Raw genomic sequence first — 20,500 nt, 5'->3', positions numbered from 1 at the left:
CGAGCCCCGGAGGAGTTGGCGGGGGGGGCCACCGCTGCCCCCATCCCCAAGCCGCACACCCCTCGGAGTAAAATTGGGGGTGCTCCCAAGGCTGCATCACCTGGGGCTCCCCACCGTCCAGACACCCCGATGGCTACAAACCCAGCAAGGAGGAGCATGGACCCAGTTCCTGCCCCCAGTTTCAGCTGGGAGACATAGGGATAGACCCTCTAGAAGTGGCCCCCAACGCCCCCCCCAGCTGAGGAACCCACCGCAGGCTCTCACCTCCACGGATACAGCTTTGTCTGCACTCTTCTTGCTGGGGGTCTCCGGGCCCGTCTGGGTCTTGGCGGGTACCATCTCCGGAGCTCGGGAAGGGTTATTGCTCTTGGAGGGATGGGTCTGGGTTTGGGGGGGGCTGTGCCCAAAGCTGGGCATGGCCAGGGTCTCGGTGACGGCCGTCAGGTGGTGGAGGTTCACTGGGGGGCTGGTGGGCATCTCCAAATCCAGCCCTTTGCTGAAGTCGGTCTCAGGGGCCACTTTCTTGGGGGACTGGCTGAGGTTGCTGGGGGAGGTCCACACGCCCTCGTCCACTTGCCTGCCAGGGACAGAGCGAAGGTGCTGGGGTGGCTGCACGGTATGGGGGGGGGGGGTTACTGCACCCTTTCCAAGCCACGCCACAAAAAAAACTTGCTCTCCTGCAACTCTGTGTTACGTGGCTGAAGGTTTAGGTTCTCTGATGTCTAGGAAGGGGTTGGAGTTGATGCTACAGCCTCTCTTGGGGGAGCACACGAATGAGCTCCTCTACCTGGCTGTCCACTTTCATGAACCTTGTAGGAAATCGGATCTCTCCGAATCCTGCCCCTCCGTCAGATCTGGCTGAAACTGCCCTTGGGATTCAGGAGCTATTAGGGCTGGGGAATGACAGGTAGGCAGATTCAGACACTGCATGATCTTATAAGCTCATTTCCGTAGAAAACCAGGCTAGCAATGAGCCCGAGGCGAGCCCGGTGCCGGAGCGCTCCTCCTGCAGCGTGGCCGAGCTGTAAGCCATCCCGAAAGGTCTTGTAATGGGAAGAGGCAGGTAGGCTCAGCCACGGTGCACGGCCCAGCCTGCCACTATCATTAGATCTGGAAGATGATTTTTCTCCAGCAGAACATTTTTCTGCTCCTCAGGAAAGAGATTTCTGATCACGCTAAGGGTTGCCTTTCTATCTGGAGATATGACCGCGCTTTTTTCAAGGTGATAAGGAAAAGTCAGTTTAAAAAGAGGGGTTCTCACATACACACTGGAAAGGACCGAGGGCATTTTTTAGTTCCTTAGCAGAAAAATGAGCCTTTTTTCAGCAGCCCTTAGGATTTGGATCCGTGACACAGAGGGGATACCGGCACACACACGGGGTGCACAGGGACAACTGAAGAGACCGGCTGTGTCTTCCGAGGTGCTCAAGAGGCCGGGGTTGGGGCTTGGTGCTCACCTGCGGATCTGGGCGAGGGTGTCCGTCACCGTCTTGCAGCGTTTGAGCAGACCGTCGAGGCGGTTCGGCTCCTCCTTGAGGAACTTGACTGCTTCCACCTCCACCCGCAGCACCACCCGCATCTTGCTCTGCAGGCTGGGGAACTGGGCTGGCGTGGGAGAGTTGGGGGGGGGGTCATCAGGGCCCCGTCGTGCTGGGGACCCCCTCCCGGTGCCCGGCTGGCAGTGCCAGGGCACCCCACACCCACCAAAACCACCACGGCCATCATATCCATGGCAAGAGCACCTTGCCAGACAGAAGGGGATGAATCCTGGGAAGCCTGGGCTGGTGTCCCTCCTGCTCCCCGTGCCCATCATCCCTTTTCCATCCACCCGCAGGCACTGATTTTAGCCCCTGAAGGTGCCCACATCCATGGGCACCAAACACTGCTCTGGAGCTGGGGGCTTGGTACCAAGGACCCCAGGGACTCGGTGGCAGGGGCTGATGCGGAGCAGTTTGCTCCTGGCTCCCTGCCTGGTGCTCTGCTTGCCATCCCGGCTGCTCAGCATCAGTCTGACTTTACGGAAAGGCTGCAGGAAAGCGGAGCTGCTCCTACCTCTGTCCTGTGCCCCCTGGCCCTCCCCACACACCCCCCCTCCCCGTAGCCCCCGCTTCTTGCAACCTCAGCAACTGCTGCCAAATCATCGTTTACTGTCTGCCTTGGCTCTGGCAGGCAGGAGCTCTGCCACTTCGAATCGAGGTGCTGGGCGTCTGTTTGCAAAAGGCAGGATGGGGACAGCCCAGGGACGGCAGGCTGCAGGAGCCAGCAAAATCAAGGACAACGTGCACGGCGGGGGGCAAGCGCAAGGTCCCACCGGACGGGCAGGCAGCAGTTCCAAGCAACCGTGAGCTGTTGGCGGGGGGGGGGACTCAGGCAGAGTCCGCAGGACTGACTTGGACAGCTAGCAGAGCAAACAGGGGCAGGCAGCAGGAGCGTGGGGTGCAGCCCTCAGCCCTACAGCAGCCCAAAGCCTGCAGGACACACACAACGCCGACAGGCACCAAGGGGAACCTGCCCTGGGGATGCAGGAGAACGCACCGGCGGGTGCGAACGTGCAAACCCAGGGGCAACCTGGAGCAGCCCCCCATGTGAGGATGGAGCAGGGAGATGCGGGCAGGCTCCGCTTGCCACCCAGCCCTGGACCCGGCCACGTCCTCACCCTTCAGGTCTGTCAGCGTCTCCCCCAGCTGCTTGAGCACCACTGCCTTCTCCTCCAGCTCCTGCACAGGGATGAGCCGGTGGTTGTGGGCCAAATCCTTCTGGATCTTCTCCACCGACTTCTCCAGGTCACTGTGAGCACAGAGGCAGGGCAGGGGTGTCACTGCTGCTCCGGGATGCTGGAGAGCCCCAGGGGGTGGCCAGCCTGGCAGGTCCCCACGCAGCACAGGGGAGAGGACAACCGGGCTGCGGACCCCTCCTCATGCTAGACGTGCGGTCAAGGCTGTGGCCTGGCACTGTGCAGAGCTGCCGATTTACACCCGCGGAGGGTCTGACCCATCAAGACCAGCGTGCAAGGACCCCCTCCCCACTTGCGTGCCCAGCCCTGCCGCCAGCCCCGGCTCACTTGAGCTGCTGGGTGATCAGCTCCTCCTCGTTGAGGTAGCGGAGCCGCTCCTCTTCCACCAAGCTGCGCTGGCGCTGCAAGGGGTCCTCGTGTTTGCGCATGGTGTCCGTCACCCGAACGCTGATCTCCGTCTCCGTCCGCCGCAGCATCGTCTTCACCGTCTCCTGGTTCTGCAGCTGCAGGGACGAGGAGGGGGGGGATTCAGGCTGGGCAAGATCCCCCCCCGCCGGTGGGAACCGGTGTGGGTGCAGGGCTGGCCACTTGTGGGGACAGCTCAGAGCTCGGCGTGGGGAGGGATCCCCTCGTTCTCCCGCACCCAGCCCCTTGCAAAGTCACCGGCAAAGGGGGATCTTCCTGCTCTGGTGCTGGACCCACCCCAGTAAGAGCTGGGCTAGGTTGGGGACACCCCCCTACCGTACCCACCTGCAGCTTCTTGAGCTGCTGCAGCTGGTTGCGGAGGTCGCTGGCGTTCTGCTGCAGGTCGTGGAGGTGCAGCTGCATGTGCAAGCGGGTGATGGCAGTGGGGCTGCCCCGCCGGCGTGCTGGTGGCGGAGGGCGGCGGGGGCGCGGGCACCGGTGTCCCCATGCCGCTGCGGCTGGTCGCTGCGGGGGGGGCAAGCAGAGGCTGCTGAGGGAAGATAGCCCACCCCGGGGGAGGTTGCAGACTCCGCTCCTCTGCTTTCCCGGGAAAGACCTCTCTTTCCCCACCCTGTGCTTCAGTCCAGTAGTTCTGGGTGGTCTACCCACTGCCCCCACGCTGGCTCCAAGGAGAGGTCACCCCAGAGCTGCCCCTTAGTAGGACTGGGGGGTCCCACTGGCTGCCAGCACACGGTGGGGGCTGCAGAGGCCCCTCTCCTGTGCCCACCCTGGGAGTCCCAGCAGCCGCGGGGCAGAGGGAGGGGGTGTTGTGGGGCAAAGGGCTGGCTCTCCAGTCACTTACACGCTGATGGGGGGGTCCCGCCGTTGGTGGCTTCTGTCTTCTCGCTGCAATGAAAGAGAGGAGGGGAGCGAGCGTGGACCCGGCACCTCTGTCCTCACCGGCTCAGGGGGATGCAAGGGCACGGCCGGGGCTGGTGTCCCCCGGGGAGTGGAGGCAGGACCCCCCAGCCTCGGCAGCAAACAGCCCAGCTGGAAGCATCCCACTCCCCGCAGGAGACCCGGGGGTCCCATCCCTACCCTCCCTGCTCCTTACCTGGGGGTCTCGGCCTCGGAGCCGCGGAGCAGCGCGCTCTGCACCAGCCCCGTCAGGCTGGCGATCTGCTTCTCCATCGCCTCCATCCTCTCCCTGCCGTGGGGAAGGGAGAGGGGCCGGGTGAGGAGCTGGCCCCGGCACCACGGACACCCTCAGGCTTGTCCCAGCCTCACCCGCACCCACCCACCGGGTGCCTGCGAGTCCCAGGAGGGACGTCAGGGAGATGGCAGCACGGCTGTCACCAGCTATATCCACCCCCTTCATTCCCTCTCTCTTCTTGCCTCCAGCTACCCCCAATCGCTCCCCTCAGCCCTGCACAATTCGGTGCTTCATTACCCATCCTGGCACCTCTACCGCCGCGGCGACAGGGCAAAACCTTCCTCCGCTCTTCCTCTACCTCCCCAGCCGCACCGACGGACAACCATCCGAGCAGCAAAGTTCGCATCCGCATGGGAATTTCTCCCGCGCCCCTTCTTACCTCGTTTCCGTATCCTTAGCTGGTCCAGGGGAGCCGAACCCCGAGAGCGGGCGATCACTGGGGCCGGGAAACAGCTCCGGAGGACCAGAGGAGCTGGGATTGCGTGGCTTGTTGACGGGGCTTTCCATGAAGACGGAGGAGCAGGAGTCCTTGCGGAAGGACTGACGGACGGGTGAGGAGCGGCTGGGGGGTCCCGAGTAGGGGCTGTGCGGGCTTTGCCCCGGCTGCACGTCCACCAGCCGGCCATCGGCCATCTTCTGCGGGGAAGAGGGGGGCATGCGGAAACCCAAGCCGGGTCCATATGTGTCGCTGTAAATGGGCGCGTTGGGCTTGTACAGGCTGTCCTCCAGCTCCGTCTGCAAGGCGGCCGCCGAGTAGGTGCTGAGGGAGCGAACGGACCCCCGCTTGTACAGCCCCCCCGAGTAGCCGAAAGGGTCTCCCATGCCAGCCAGGGACTGGGTGGAGGTGATGCTGAGCCGGCCCTCGTGCACCATTCCGTAGGGATCGGCGTACAGCCCCTCATTCTTCACCAGCACCACGTTCTTGCCGGCCAAGTCCTCGTCCGGCTTCACGTCCCGGCGCTCCAGGATGGCACTGGGACTGGGCGAGACGCCCTGGGCGGGCGGCAGGTTGGAGAGACGCTCGCTGTGGTGGACGGGGCTGCCGGCGTAGGAGGGCGGGCGGCCCCCGCTGTAGGACATGCGGGAACGGGACGGCGAGGAGGACTGGAGCACCGGCGGAGGGGAGCCCGAGGTGAGGTGGGAAGCCGGGGACATGTTGTTCAGCCGGCGGGTGGGAGACGATTCCCTGGAGGTGTACACCATCTCCCTCTGCGGAAAGGGGCGGCGGGGTGGGGGTCAGCACTGCGTCCCTGCGGGCTGGCCCCCCTGCCCTTGCTCTGCCTGGCTGGGACCCTGCCTTGCTGCACCTCTCCAAAAACCAAGGTCTGCAGATTCTGCATCTTCACCTGGCCTTGGCAAAAGGCAGCTCCCTCACTCCCACCCAGGAGTGGGATGATTTATTCTGATGAATCCCCTAATTATCATGTTTATTACCCTGCTGTCAGGCCCCAAACATCCATTCTTTTAAAGTAACACTTAACAACGCTGGAACCCGGCAAGACAAATCACAGTCATTACTCCTTCCACAAACACGCGCAATTACCAGTCCTTGTCTCCATCGCTTTCTCTCTTTACTGGTCCCAGCCCGCTGAGTGCACCCACGCCTCAGGCTCTCCCTGTGACACCCCATTCCCCCTTACCCTCAGGTCGCCATTGGTGATGTGCGAGGCTGGGAACGAGGCGTAGAGTGGCTCTTTCCTGTAGATTTTAATGATACTTCTGTCCTGGATATCGCTGAAGGGAGAGGCAGAGCCATGAGCATCTGGGACAGGCAGCCACCGAGCCCCCAGCAAGTCCCAGCCACAGGATTGCACCCACGCCCACCCTTCTGCTTTCATCCCACTAATTTCCTCGCTCTTCATGCTCTTAAAAAAAGGAAAAATCAAACTGTGGTGGATTTCTGAGCCCCCCCCCCGACCCTCACCGGACATCCTCCAGCTCGTAGAAGACATTGCGCGACTCGTCCTTGATGAGGATGGCAGTGTTGGGAGACTTCAGCATCCCCATGGTGAGCTTCTGGGGGAACATGTGGACAATGAGGGCGTGCAGAGTGTCCATGCTGCTGATCTCGTGGGTGATGTGGACGCGCCTCGTCTCATCCCCAAACTGCAGGAAAAGGACCCCTGGAAGCAGAAGGAGCAGAAAGTGGTGAGGTGTGCCCGCACCCCTTCTCCGTGCAACGCCGAAGATGCGCCGAGGTCAGCGATGGAGGTTTGCCCACCTCCATGGAGGTCTCTGTGCGAGGGCACGGGGACCTCTGGCCACCCAACCTCACCCCAGAGCAGCGAGGCCAAAGGCAGCTCATCCTCCTCAGCCACGCTGCACAACGTGCAGTGCCTCCCGCTCCTCCGGGGGTTATTTGGGCAGATACAAACCGATCCCACACCCGGCACACGCCGGCATCCACCCGCAGAGGTGGGCAGAGATGTTGGTACGCGCTGCCCGTCCCGGGGGGGGGGATGCCGAGCCCCGAGGGTACCTGGCGATCGCAGCTTCGTCTGGCTGGTGGAGCGGGACAAGGGCAGGCTCTGCCGGAACCGGTTCATCCTGTTGAACCCCAGGGGCAGCTCTGCTTCCGACATGGTTTCCAGGGATTCGGCCGAAGCGAAGGAGAGTTTGGCTTGGTCGGCCAAGCCGGGCTGGGAGCCCTGGGAGTGTCGGGAGCTCCTCGTCTGGAAGGGGAGAGGCGAGAGGTCAGAGGAGAGGTGCGCTGGGTACCCCAGCCCCGGTCTGCTCCCCTGGACGCAGCCATGCGCTGCTCCCGCGTTTCCTCCGGAGGTCGGTGCTGGGATGGAGCGGCTCGGCTGAGGCTAAGCCGCATCCAGGGATGCTCAGTCCTGGATCCCCAGCTGAGTCAGCACACCAACGTGGTCCAGACACAGTGCCAGCTGGAGGCCTCCTCCATCTCCTGCTCTAAGCATGTACAACCATTTACAGCGCCCTTGCCTCCTGCAATTGCTCGCTCACGTTTTCCGCTTCGGGCTGGCAGCACGCTGCATTTCAAAGCCTCCCGGTGCCGTTCCGAGCGCCTTTGAGTTCCCCCACCGGCAACCCACTCGAAATAAAACCAGCGCTAGCTAGCTGGCGACGGAGCCAGGGCTCGTATGCAAGCACTGGAATAACCTTAGCAATTACAGGAGGTTACACATCCATTACACCAATGAACCAGCTCCTGGGAAACATAAATGCCTGCCTTATTCTGGAAGCAAAGCAGTGGCAAGGTTTATGGCTGCTTGAGTCGGGGGAAAGTAATGGGTTTGGGTTTATAGCGGTAAAAATTTAATATGCCAGGAGTCCAATTTCACATGGCCGAGCGTATATCCACTGCATATAAGTTCAGGCTACAGACGTGGGCTTTCTGCACAAACATGTCCAAACACACAGCCAAGTCCCCTTGCCACAGGTACCCGCCCGGCAGTGGAGCAAACGCTGCCTGTCAATACCCCGAAATACAAGGCTTGATTTTCCAGACACGCATTTAACGTTGGCAAATCAAACCGAGAGAACAAACAGCTCCTGGGGTGTGGAAAAGGCGGCATGGAAGGGACAACAGCTCTATTTTAAGACCAAAAAGAAAAATCAATATGAAATGATAACAGCCATCATCATCATTTAAATTAGACATTAATTGGAAGATTTAATTAATCCTGCGGGGCGGGGTTTTCTAGGACTTGAAATGTTCTCACTGTAGCTAATTGCTGGAAAATTGACTGCTTAGTTTTGTTGTTGTTTTAGCACAAAGCATGCTGGCAGCGCAGATGCTTGAAATCTTACATCAAGAAAGGGAAGCGGGGCAGGACTGAACGTGGGCCAGCGCATCCCCCAGCCCCAGCCACGGGAGGCTGGGGGGGGGGCTTCGCAGCGGGTAAGGAAACCGCAGTGAGCAGAACGCAATGGAGACACCAGTCTCCTCTCCCCTATGGTCCCAGTGTGCGGGTCTTTGGGGCGTAGCAGCTGGTTTTTTGGGGCTCCCTGTCCTTGCACAGCCCTGGAAACCTTGAGGGCTTGCGGTCCCCCATCTCTGGCTGTCTTGCTCTGGGTTTGCGTTGCTGCCCCCCCCCGCCCAGCTCCCGACCCAGGATGGATCCCTGGCCACAGGGATGGGGCAGGCAGCACGTGGCCAGGATGCGACCCACGGTGCCGGGGCTGCACCTTAGCCTGGCTTTGCCCTCCTGGCAGCCCTTTCCTCTCCGCTCCTTGCCCTGCTCCGTGCCAGCGGGGGTCTCACCCTGCCCTGTCTCCATCCATCCCTCTCTGCTCCCCCCCCCCCAAACCCCCCCAGCCAGAGCCCACATCTGGGCTGGGCTTTAACAGCCCCCGAGCTGTCACACGGGATGACAAAAGGCCCCCCCTCCCCAGGATGCGTTTTGTCTGGAGAAAATGATCATAAGAAAAAAATTGATTTACCCGAGGGGGGGGATCGCTGCCTCCCCCTCCCTGTCGTGCTGAGACCCCGTTGCCATGTAGCATCCTTGTTGCTAAGGGCTGTTGCGATGTGCGTGCCTCGGCACGTCACCCCAACACGCTGCGGTCCCTACAGCCCCTATAGCACAGCACCCTAATGAACCGCTGTCCCTACGGCCCCTATAGCACAACACCCTAATGAACCATGGTCCCTATAGCCCCTATAGCACAGCAGCCAAACGTACCGCAGTCCCTATAGCCCCTATAGCACAGCACCCCAACGTACCGCAGTCCCTACAGTCCCTATAGCACAGCACCCTAATGAACCATGGTCCCTATAGCCCCTATAGCACAGCAGCCAAACGTACCGCGGTCCCTACAGCCCCTATAGCACAACACCCCAACGCACCGCAGTCCCTATAGCACAGCACCATAATGCATCGTGCTCCCTACAGCCCCTATAGCACAGCACCCCAACACAGTGCGGTCCCTATAGCCTGCGGGATGACTGCGGGAGCGTGGTGGTGGGAAGAGCTGGCTGCTCCAGGTGAGCCCGGACCCCTCCTGCCTTCTGCCTCTGCCCTGGGGTTGCAGCTGACCTCAAGTAATTAAGCTCATCTGATGGAGCTAATTATGGCATCAGTCAAAAAAAAAAAAAAAAAGGAAAAAAAGGGGAAGATGGAAATTAATGGATTTTTAGCCTGGAAGGGACTGTTCTGGCCTGATGCTCAGCACAATGTGCTCTCCCGGCCCGAGCAGGGACCCAGTGGCCCCACAAAGCCCTCGCTGGCACCAGGGCAAGAGCCGCACACCCCCCTGCCCGGCACCCCTCGCCGCAAGGCACCTCCGTGGGCACGGGACCCTCCGCTCCTGGGCACAGGACACCCCCCCACCCCCCCCCCCAGGGCCAACACAGGGTGCTGGCGAGCTGGAAAGGACCGACCCTGCGGTGCGGGGGACACACACGACTCTAAGTGCTATGGGGGGTGACTCTGCCATTTCTCCCCCGTGGCCATTTCGGCCACATCGGCTTTGCCGGGGGGTGCAGCTGCGGGACCCGGGTGCCCGCAGAGCCTTGCAGCCGCAGCGGGGAGTTGAGATGCTCGGCGAGGGGGGAGCGCGGCGGCTGCTCCGTCCTCGGCCTCCAGCAGACCATTAATGAGCTGACTCCAAGGGAGTTGTTTTTTATTGCTCTGCCTCACTAATGACTTATCCTGGTATAAAATAATACGTTAACTGACAACTCAGCCCCCACACATCCTGCATCCCGCCCCTGCCGCTGGCTGGTGCCGACGTGGCACGGCAGCCCACGGCAGCCCACGGGACGGCTCCACTCCCCCCCCCAACCCCAGTCGCAGCACTCACAGCCCTCCCACGGAATAGGTGGGACCCGATCGCAGCCACCGAGGCCGCGGCTCACCCCGAGCGCGGTGGGACCTGACACTTCCATGCAGCTTCATCCATCACTGTGGAGTCTAAAATGGGTGCCCACATCCCTGCTTCGTTGGAGATGCTTTGGTGGGGGCCCAATCCTGCCTTGCTGGGTGCTACCTTGGAATGAACAGTGCCTGGACTTGCCTGTGCCAGCATCTGCATCGACAGAATGGATGTCCCCTGCTGTCACGGGGGAACATGTCACCCCACCGAGCGCTGCCCCAGGCTGGAGGGGGAGACATGGGGCTGCGGGTGCTACCCCGGTCCTGGGGGCATGCAAGGCTCCGGCTCCCTGTGTGCCTGCCAGGGCCAGTCCTCAGGGTGCATGGGCTGAGCTTTCAATCCGATGCAGGATGAAAATAAACATCAAACCCTCACCACCGTCTCCAGAAGGGAAAGGGTATTCTCTGCCCAGACCGTATCACGCACCGCAGCCGTGGAGGAGATATCAAAGGCTGCAACAGTCAAGTACTATGCGCACAATAACGATCGTAATATCCTCCTGCTTCGGGAGCACCTTCCATCCCCAAATCCTCACCTTCCCTCCTGCCTGCTGCGTGTCAAAGCCCCGAGTGACCAGACCGTGGCGAGGATTGATGCTGGCACCCACGCACCCACCCAGGGCACAGCTCTGCACGCTGCCGGCTGCGGCCGTGCGGGGTCCCACCCCACGCAGCTCCCAGCTGGGGAAGGCTCTGGACGTGCAGGATAAATCCCAGCTGCTGCAGCAGCGCTTTGCAGGGAGGTGACCAAAACCCACCTGGGACCCCCAGCCTGGGAGCAAAGGTGTTTTGCCCCCTCCCCTTCTCAGTTATGCCCCCCCCAGGGGCAGTTTTGCCCAAGCCCAGACCCCCACACGAAGGACTCGGTCTCCCGCAGCTTCAGAAGAACCCGATGTCTCCTGTGGGCACCGAGATCTTTTCCCCGCGGCATCCGAAACCCACCCGCGATGGCAGCGAGGGGCTAGAGGGGAGGGGACGCAGCTCTCCCGCTTGCTGTCCCTGCGCCGCAGCAATGCCATGCTGGGAGATGACCCATTTCTTGCTGAACTAGCGTCACAGCACAGGGTTAATATGGTGCCTGGCTAATTTCTGCCACGGTGACGTCTGCTGGGAGCCCAGCTCAGGGTCAGGGGTAGCAGCAGCATCTCCCCTGAGCCTGGGGTCCCGGTGCCTGCCCCCCCCCCACGGTTCGGAGCATGGGAAGCAGCAGGTTCATGAGCAGAAGGCGAAGGAGTGCAGCTGCCCAAAAGCAAAACAAAAGCCGCCCAAGGCCACGGGGCAGCGGTGCGGGAGCTCCAGCCCCGGCTGGCACCGCGGGTGGGAAAGGTGTGGAGCAGCTCGCTTTTGGGAGGGCAGAGCTGCGGGCGATGGGGTGATGGGCACCAAGCTCAGGGTGACTGCAGCCCGCCCCGGGGAAGAAACCTGTTCGCTATCTGCCGGGGAGCGGTTTGAAGCCCCTGGGAGCCTCCTGCGTGCTAGAGCAGAGGAAATCTCGCTGGTGCGGAAGCATCGGCGAAGCTTCGCAAGCTGGGAGTGCATCATGGGTGCTATTTTGGTGGTTTTCCCAGTGAAAACCCACTCACAAAGCACCCGGCTCCCCCCAGGCCCCTCCTGAGGAAGGCAGCGGGAACATCCCCCCACGCCGGCGGGGACAGGAGCATCCCCAGCCCCTCCGCAACTCCCTGGGAGTCTTATATAAAAGAGGTGGGATGGGGAATGAAGGGAGACTTGGGGGCTTTTGTCTTTTATCTCGTCAGAGCTAAAAAAAGATACAATTAAGCGATTCTTGTAGCTCCTAAAACTCCAAACAATCCCTTTACTGTCAGTGCTGAAGCAGCTTCATTATATTTGCCTGGCTAGGTAAGGATTCTTCTCTCCTCCTTCTCTCCCCTCCCTTCTTCTTGTCCCCATCCTTCCCTCCCTTCTGCCATACCCCTCTTCCCTCTCCAGTATTACCCTCCCTGGCTTTGCAGGCTGAATGCTCAGGGCTGGACGGAGGGAAGGAGCCGAGGTGCCAGCGGTGTTGGGGTACTCGGGCGAGGAGCGGGGCTGTCCCTCTGAATCTGGTGGTGATGGGCACCACAGTTATCCCACGGGAGTAGGGGCAAGCAGCGGAGCTGTTGGGTCTCGATGGAGAGCCGAGGTGGCCGCAGGGAAGAGGGGGAAAGTTTAGGAGAGGAGCAGAGGGACCAGGGGCACAGAGAAAGGTGGCAGAAGGAGTTTGGAGGGAGCAGAGCTGGGAGACCTGGGGCAAAGAAGCAGCTCTGGGCCTCCCACAGGGCACTTTAAAGAAGATAAGCAAAAAAAAAAAAACAAAACCAAGAAAAAAATGTTTGGGGAAAGGATCCTGCCCCGGGACAGAGCAGGGCACTCTGCAGCTGTTCCCATGCAAAACTCAAAGCCGCCGGAGCTCATTAATATTTCCGCTCACTTCCTAAGACAGGCAGCAAGCCTGACCCTGCAAAGGGACCCTCAGAGATGGAGCAGAGGTTTTGTCACAGCGGAGACAGTCGAACCTCCGCCAGCACCTCGCTCCTACCCACAGCGGGCTCCAAGGGCAATGTCGGACTTGACCCGAGAAGAAAGCAGCCATTTCAGGACCGTTTCTGCCTGACCCCTCTGTACATCACACACACCAGCACTCAGCAACCTGCGGTGCTCAGGGGTGTTTCAGCCATGGTAAGAATATTATTTGCAACAAGGAGACCGGGCAGTAGAGGGGGGGGTCCCTGACCACACAGCTCCTCTTCCCTCTTCCTCTTCCCAGCTCAGCCCAAGCTCTGCAGCCTGTCCTGGCAGAGAGGCCGGCCCCTCTCCCCTCCCAAAAACCAGCCGAGACAACCAGAACACAGCCCACAAGCACCGATACAGACCTGTACTCGCAGCTGGGAAGGATAAGCCCTCGCCGCGCTAATGCCACAAGCAGCGTCTGGCCCCGAGCTCAGCCTCTCCCCAGGACCCCAGTATCACCAGGCGAAGCAGCCCAGGCTGCGCTGGGCAGCTGCTGTAAGGGTTGGGTCCGGTGGCAGCCCCCAGACCCCCCCAGCTCACGCTCCATCCCGCCCCATTGGCAGGGACGATGCACTGGAGCGCGTTGGGGCCGGCCGGGCATCGCCCTTGGACGGATGGATGGAGCCCTGCAAAGGTCCCGGGCAGCCGCGATGCTCTGCCACGCTGCCACCTTCCCAGCTCCTGTCTGTTTGCATCTCTTCTGCCGCGCCGCATGATGGGGATAAAGGCGAAGGCCCCCTAAAATCCACTCCGGCCAGCTTGGGAAACAGCTGGCATGGAGCTGGCAAGGCCAGCCCTGGGCAAAGCAACGCAACCGGTTATTTACCAAGTACATAAAACCCAGCTCCAGCCCCTGGTTGGACACTGATCTGGATTAATTCCTCATAATCCCCCTCTCATCATTTAATCCAGCATCTGACTACAGGTCCCATCTGGCGGTGTGCTGAGCTCTCAGGATGGGTACTGGAGCTCAGCACCCCAATGGTCCGGGCTGTGCTGGGGATGAGGACACCCCACCAGCCTCCAGCTGCAAAGCCGGGAGCGGGGAAAGATGTTTCGGCATCACTGCTGTGCCGACGCTCGAGCCATCGCCGAGCTGGGACTCACCCCAGGTTCTTGCTGTGGGACCAGGGTGAGCCGCCGCACCTTTCTGTGCCATCTCCTGGCACAGCATCCTTCGGAGCCGGTGCTGGGAGTAGCCATGGGAGAGGGCAACGGGACCCCTCACGTGGGGCTCCCGCCTGATGCTTCTTGGACCCTTGCTCTCCTTCCCTCTTCTCCACCCCTGCCTCTGTCTCCCTATCTAGAAACAAAAAAAAGAATAAAATTATCTATTTCTCTCAGCCATTGCCTGCATCCCTACCCCTGCCTGTGTGCACATCCCAGCCTGGTGCCTGAGGCCTCTTCCCCTGAATTCCCAGGCTTTGGCTCACTGGAGCTAGAAGGGACCATCCCTCCTGGCAGCGCAGGGACCGTGACACCGCAGCGCAGCCTCCGCAGGGCAGGGCCAGCGTGCCGGCAGCTCGATGGGACAGTCAATATTTACAAGCCAGAGCTGAAGGGGACATCTCTGAAAGCCTGGTCCAGACCACTGCTCCCAGCCCGCGCCATTGCCTGGGTAAATGGATCTCAGAAACAAAGGGTTGGGGAAAAAACAGCGGACACAGCCCATTCACCTTCCCCACGCCTGGAAAAGCCTTTCCATGGATATTGCAGGTGTAACTCCCATCCCCAAACACACAGGCTCAGAGCTGCTTCACCGGGCTGCTCTGGGACAGCTGAGCCTCCTCCATCCCGTCCTTTAGAAAAATGTGTCTGTGCTGAGGGAGCTCGATGGGGAAAGCCTCTCCCTGCGGAGCTGGGGATGCTCCCAATGCCTGGGCGCTGGAAAAGTGGAGGATGCACCAAAGGGGGCTGGGGACCCCAGCCCCACTGGGACCCCACCTGGGTGAGCGGTCCCTTAGGGCGTGCAGGGAAGTGGGGCCGGAGCCTCGGCCGTCGAGTCTGCGCTGCCAGCGAGGGTCAGCAGTGAATAAAGCTGTTAGCAAAGCTGGGAGAAAAACAACATCTGTCCTTCCTGCAGCTCTGCTTCTGTCAACATTTCCAAGGAAAATTTTAATTGAAATTTGAAACTTTTTTTTTTTTTGAAGCAGCTCTGAGAGCTGTTAAAGAAACAGAGGCAGGGGAAAGAGGGAGGGATTTCCAGATACCTGTCCTGCAATGTTCCCCCCCCATTTCTCTGCCAGCCTGACCCCATCACAACATCACTGGAGGGTTTCAGCAAGGCCAGCCTGGTCCCACCTCTTTGCTTGGGGTCATTGAGCCCAGGGCTCAGCAAAGTAGTGCCTGCCCTTCCCTCCCTCCGAGATGCCGGGATAAGAGCCCACCACCTCGGTCCCCTCCTGGGCCCCGGTAAAGGCTGGAGGGGCTCCTGCGGAGGGGAGGGCTGTGCTGTTAGTGCCCTGGGGTGTGGGACAGTGGAGCTTTGCAAAAATGAATTCCAGTTGGTGTCTGGAGAACTCCTTTGAGACTCCCCAGCCTGCCCAGTTCTCACCGTCAGGAGCCTGGTCACCACCCGAAGCAGCTCTGACCCCTCTGCAAACAAACCGATGCCAGCACATCACAAACCGCTCCATTCATTCATTCATTCATTCCTAATGAACTCCACTCAAACTTAATTATTGATGCTCCCAGAGAGTGAGTCAGCGAAGAGCTGCCGGCTGTTTTGTAAGAGGAGCAGAGCCCAGGTAAGGGGACACTTCCCCGGCAGATGCCTCCTTACCTCGAGTCTGGCTGCAAATCCCTCCCGGGGAGCATCCCTGACCAGAACGCAGCATCCCTGACCAGGATACAGCATCCTCGGCACCTGGGCATCACCTCACTGGCCTTCCCAGCCCGGGTATCAGCTCTGGAGTTTCAAACCAGCTTCGGAGAGGGTGGCCCAGCTGTCCCAGTACTGCATGCACAGGGCTGTGGTGCCACTCTCCTCCCGCACGTCCCAGCTCAGGTGCTTGATCTCAGCGAGCAGGGGCTGAGCGGATGCAACTGAACCCCTCCGCATCCTTGTGCGGTGTTTCACATCAGCTCCACCAGCCCGGAGCACTGAACTTCAGCAAAGCCTCCATGCAGGGAAGGACTTCCAGCAGCCCAGCTCCTGCCTCCCAAGAGGAAGAAGCCAGGAGATGCCCAGCTGGGAAGAAAAGGAGGACAATCTGGAGATAACTGGGGCTGCAGCAGCAAAGGTGGAAGAAATGAGAGGCTTCGGGTGCTCTGAGCATCATATACTACAAGTCTCCCCCATCCAAGGGGGTTGTGGCTTCTCCATCCCCCTCCACCGGCCCCCACCCCTCTCACCCTGCCTCGGTCTCGACGCCAAATTAAAAGCGTACCGCTCACGGCAGCAATAATTCATCCAGTGTCTAATGCTCAACATTTTGTCAGGATTATCCCGATTAACCCAGAATTAATCCTGATCTCAATGTTAACAGGATTAGCGTTAAAATCGGATTAGTTTTTTAAACCGGACCCCTTGACTAAAGAAAGGGACCTTCCCCACCAGATGTGCACAGCCTGCTACTGGCAGCCAGATGTGAGCAGGAGCCGGGCAGGAGCGCGCTACCCTGCGATGGGTCCCACACGTGGGTGAAACGGGGTACCCCTACAGCGAGCATCTCCGTGACACCAGCATCCACCGCTCCTGCTCTGCAAAGCACATGAGCTGCCCGGCACTCTGAAGGTGATGAGCAGGAGCTCAACACTCAGATGTCGTGTTTCCAAGCAAAAAACACTCTTTTGCCCTCGGACACGGCCCAGCCACCTCTGCGGGGGACGCGGGTGGCTGCTTGCCCCCTCTCTGCATTTTTTCCCCTTCCTGCTGGCACCAACAGCCTCCCGCCTTCACCTGCCTGATGAATATTTAAAAGCCTGGATCCTCTGCAGCCTCATGAATATTGACGGCTGCTGGTTGCCCGCCACGGTGGTGGTCCCTCTGCGTCCCTCTCCGGGCACGGACAGCAGGGTCGGCAGCGGCAGGGTCGGCATCAGCGGGGTTGTCGGAGGGGATCTCTGCCCGGCGGAGGGGATCGGGGTGCCTGCACGGGAGAAGGCACCTCCAAGGGCTGTCCCCGCCGCGCCGCACCACGAGTCCAGCCGTGCTGAGGACTCTGCGTTCAGTCCCCAAAACACTCGCTTTCTTCCCAAAAGTGCAGGGGTGGAGCAGTCTCCCTGCTGGCAGTGGAGCAGCAGAAGGTCCTGGCACCCAGGGCAGGGCTGGAGCTGGGGCCACCCACGGGTGGGGGGACACGCCGTGCCCACTCATCCTCATCTCCTGGCGCCGGGTGCAACCTTGGCTCGCACAGGGAGGATAATCATTAACCTCCCAGCAAAGGTAGCCGGCCTTTTGTTCCTGGAGTTGTTTTCCCCGTGACTCAACCAGGCATGTCCAGTCTGGCATCCGTGGGGAGAGGAGCATCCCTGCCGTGAGACCCTGGACAAATGGGGGGGGCGGTGTCCAGAAACAGGCCTGATCCTGCACCTCCCCTGAGGCTGAGGTGGTCCCAGGAGATGGATCATGGAGGGGTATGTGGCAGGAGGTATTTCTGGGGGTGAGGGTGCCAGTCCTGCCTCCACCCCTGCTACCTCGAGCCCACGTGGACGTTCACCCCAGCCATCCCCTTCCTCGCTGGGGCTGAGCGGCGGCCGCGTTCAATCCCCGCTCTCTGGCGATGCTGCCTTGTGTGACAGCATCTTCCAAAAATAAGCAAATTACTGCATCCTTCAGGGATGCTGGCGGATGGGAAGCAAAGCCAAGTGTGAGAAAGCAGCAGAAAGGGGATGGGGGGGAGAAGGGACAAGCCCTTGCTGGGCTGCAGCCACCACGGGAGGGGAGCCGGTACAGGCTGCAAACCGGCGGGGACACTCGGGTTAGCAGCATTAGTGACGGGGACTTCACAGTGACAGGTGACAAGGCTCAGCTCTTTGGCATCTAAGGCATGATTTGCTTTAGCAGCTGTATACAGGGAGGCTGGGCTCTGGTTAAACATGTGCGGGTGCCTCTTGGGAAAAAGGCTCAGAGGGGTTGGTTTGAAGTGCAAAAAAAGAAAACCAACTTCAGCAGCAACAGCTGTAGGTAAACAGCCCCAAATCTGGGACACCAGCCCAGACACTGCTGCAGGTCATGCTGCTGCACCTCCCCTGGGTACTCTCAAACAAGTCACCTAGTCCCACCGCGCCTCAGTTTCCCCATTCCTACACTAAGGACGCTACTCTCCATCCCTGCTGCGATAATAAATAGTGACAACACCCAGGATCAACAGATAACAGAGCACCAGAAAGCACGGACAGGTCAGAAAACCAGCAAGTGCCCCAAAAGCAGAGAGCAAGGAGGAGGTGGGAGCAGGCCCTCAGCAGCTGCTCTCTCCTCCCGGGTACACCCCAATGCCTTCTTCCCGCGAGCAATAAAATATTACGCAGCAAACGCCGGTCCCCGAGGAACGCGGCGGACGCCAAGGCCACGGGGAGGGCACGGGGAGGAGGGCTGGTGCAGGAGCAGCAGGATTACAGGAGCTAAGCCTGCCTGGTATTTGCTCGTCTCCTGCAAGTAAATACTGCTGCCTGCCTATAATACCGGCTGGGCAAGCGCCTCAAGTCCCCGGCCTGCCGGTGAGATGGAAATGGCTCCTGCTAACAAAGACAAGGGGCTCCCAGGAAGCCCCGTGTCCTGGCCATGCCGTCGCAACCCGAAGCCCGGATCAAGCCATGGACCGCTGCTGGAGCAGGAGCTGTGCAGTTACAGCCCGACGTGGGTGACACGGCCCCAGACACTTGTTTTAAAGACAACTGCATCCTGCACCCCGCGCTTTCTCCCTTCCACATCCTAGTCATTTTTTTCCCCGCTAGCTTTTGCTTTAGTCCCTTTGATGTTCTTTTAAAGTCCTGGCACCAAAGGAGCTCTTCCGAGGCTCTGCCTTTGGTTTTCCCCATTCCTCCTCCAGCTCACAAGTGACAGCAAGGAGCCAGCCCACCCCTTGCATTAGCACAGCGGGAGCCCCCAGCCCTCGGTACTGCCTTCCCGCTCTCCGCAGCGAAGCCCCCTCCCCGCTGCATCCCTGGAGAGGGATTTGCTCCCTGGCCAGATCCAGGGATATGTCCCCGGAGCCCCCAAGCCCTGCAAACCATGGGGCTGAGACGCTCCTGCCCAGGAGAGGCTGATACCCAGAACGTGGTTTTGAGTCACCCCAAAACGTCAGGGATGGTGGCCGTGAGCTGGGATGCGGTTTAGGTGATGGGAAGGCGAGTGGGTACCAGGCTGGCCCGGCCGAGGGACTCGGTCCTCTGCCTGGGGACTCGGGGACCGGCAGCAGCGTGACAATGGCCACGGAGCGGCTGGATCGATGGCTCCGTGTAGGCACACAGCCCGAGCCAGCTGGCGGGAAGGGACATTCGTGAGCTGAGCGGGGCTGGCTCAATCTAGAAGCGAGTGCAGAAATCCCAGGGATGCGCTGGTGCACGGGGCAGGAGGACGGAGCAGGGCGGAGGGCAGAGGCAGCGGCAGGACCCGCAGACACGAGGGGATGCGGAGGATGAAACGGCTGGGGACAACGCGGTCTCCTGGGCCCCTCTCTGCAATGACAGCACCGCCACCGACATACGAGAGCATCTGCCCGTCTCCAGCGCTAAGCCTGACAAACACAGCCACGCAGGGCCCCGTTTCCCCCAAAGCCCACGCCTGGAGAGCCCCAAATCGCTGCCAGCACCGGCCCATTGCCTGTCCCCAGGCAGATGGGGCATGCCAGGGCAGGAGGAGAGCAGGTCCTGCCCTGGGCGCCCGTCGGCAGCAGCCACGTCCCTGGGTGTCCCTAGGAATTTGGCACAGCCATTCCCACCACCCGATCCCCTCCATCCCTCGTCAGTTGGGTCTCTGGCCGCAGCCCACCCCCCCTTTTTGGCCGAGGGATGGAAAAGGGCTGGCTCTGCACCCCCAGCAGCGGAGGGTGGCAGCTGGACACCGACAGGGGACCTAAAGGTTGATGAAAGTTTTATTTTGGGGAGTGAGCAGGGGGGGTGGGAGGCAGCTTTCCCAGCTGAAGGCCAAGCCTGCAGCTACAGAAGACCCCAGGGGACGCAGGTGGCTGCAGTGGCCTCGAGGAAGCCCCCAGCACCTGCTTGCCAGGATCAGCCTCCCCGCAGGGCTCTCCCCGTGACAAGCCATCCCCAGCTGCCTCTGGCTCATTCCCCACTTGGTAGCAGGGTCAGGCAGCTGGGGGCCTCCCTTGGCCGGGAAGCGGAGGGTGATTTAACCCGTAATGCGTTTCCACAGCTGATACAGCCGGGGAAGATGCTCTGCTTGCAATGCAAAATACGTCCAGGCTCGGGTGGAAAAATATGTGGTTATGGAAAACGCACCCTCTGTGGCTCCAAAACCCCTGCCGCTGCTGAGGAGGACCCCTCTGGGGTGGGTGGGCCCCTAAAGTTTATCCCCATTTTATTTCTTACTCACAAAAAAATGGAAAACAAAACAAAAAAAAGAAAAAATTGAGGCTTTTGTGCCTTCTCCCCCAGTCCCAGGAATGTCCCCGAGAGCACGTGGCTGAAACCGGCAGGTGAGAACTCAGACAGCTGAATATTCGGGGAGCCGCTGTTCACACGCGTTTTATGCTGCAAGTACTTCAAGAATGAAAACTCGGAACAAGTGCACATATTATGCATTTTACGACTCCTCCGCTCTCCGCTGCCAACCAAGGAAAGCGCCTGTTTTTTCCACAGGAAGAGCAAACCCACCAGGGACAACACGCCAAG

The 20,500-nt window shown here is 60.5% G+C and overlaps 1 protein-coding gene across 1 annotated transcript in view; it reads right to left on the bottom strand.

The window, feature by feature from the left end:
• SRCIN1 (SRC kinase signaling inhibitor 1) overlaps positions 1-20,500 on the bottom strand; it is a 50,681-nt gene that overhangs the window by 10,373 nt on the left and 19,808 nt on the right. Inside the window, 12 exon segments of the mRNA XM_030021286.1 lie at positions 265-577; positions 1,458-1,605; positions 2,657-2,787; positions 3,062-3,237; positions 3,485-3,586; positions 3,588-3,664; positions 4,002-4,045; positions 4,254-4,346; positions 4,732-5,561; positions 5,993-6,086; positions 6,277-6,475; positions 6,832-7,024. Of these exon segments, the coding sequence (XP_029877146.1) occupies positions 265-577; positions 1,458-1,605; positions 2,657-2,787; positions 3,062-3,237; positions 3,485-3,586; positions 3,588-3,664; positions 4,002-4,045; positions 4,254-4,346; positions 4,732-5,561; positions 5,993-6,086; positions 6,277-6,475; positions 6,832-7,024 (2,400 nt within the window).

This window comes from Aquila chrysaetos, chromosome 8, assembly GCF_900496995.4.
Source record: "Aquila chrysaetos chrysaetos chromosome 8, bAquChr1.4, whole genome shotgun sequence".
NCBI lineage: Eukaryota > Metazoa > Chordata > Aves > Accipitriformes > Accipitridae > Aquila > Aquila chrysaetos.
Note: the sequence above shows the minus strand (reverse complement) of the source record. Positions and strands in the feature narration are given on the sequence as shown.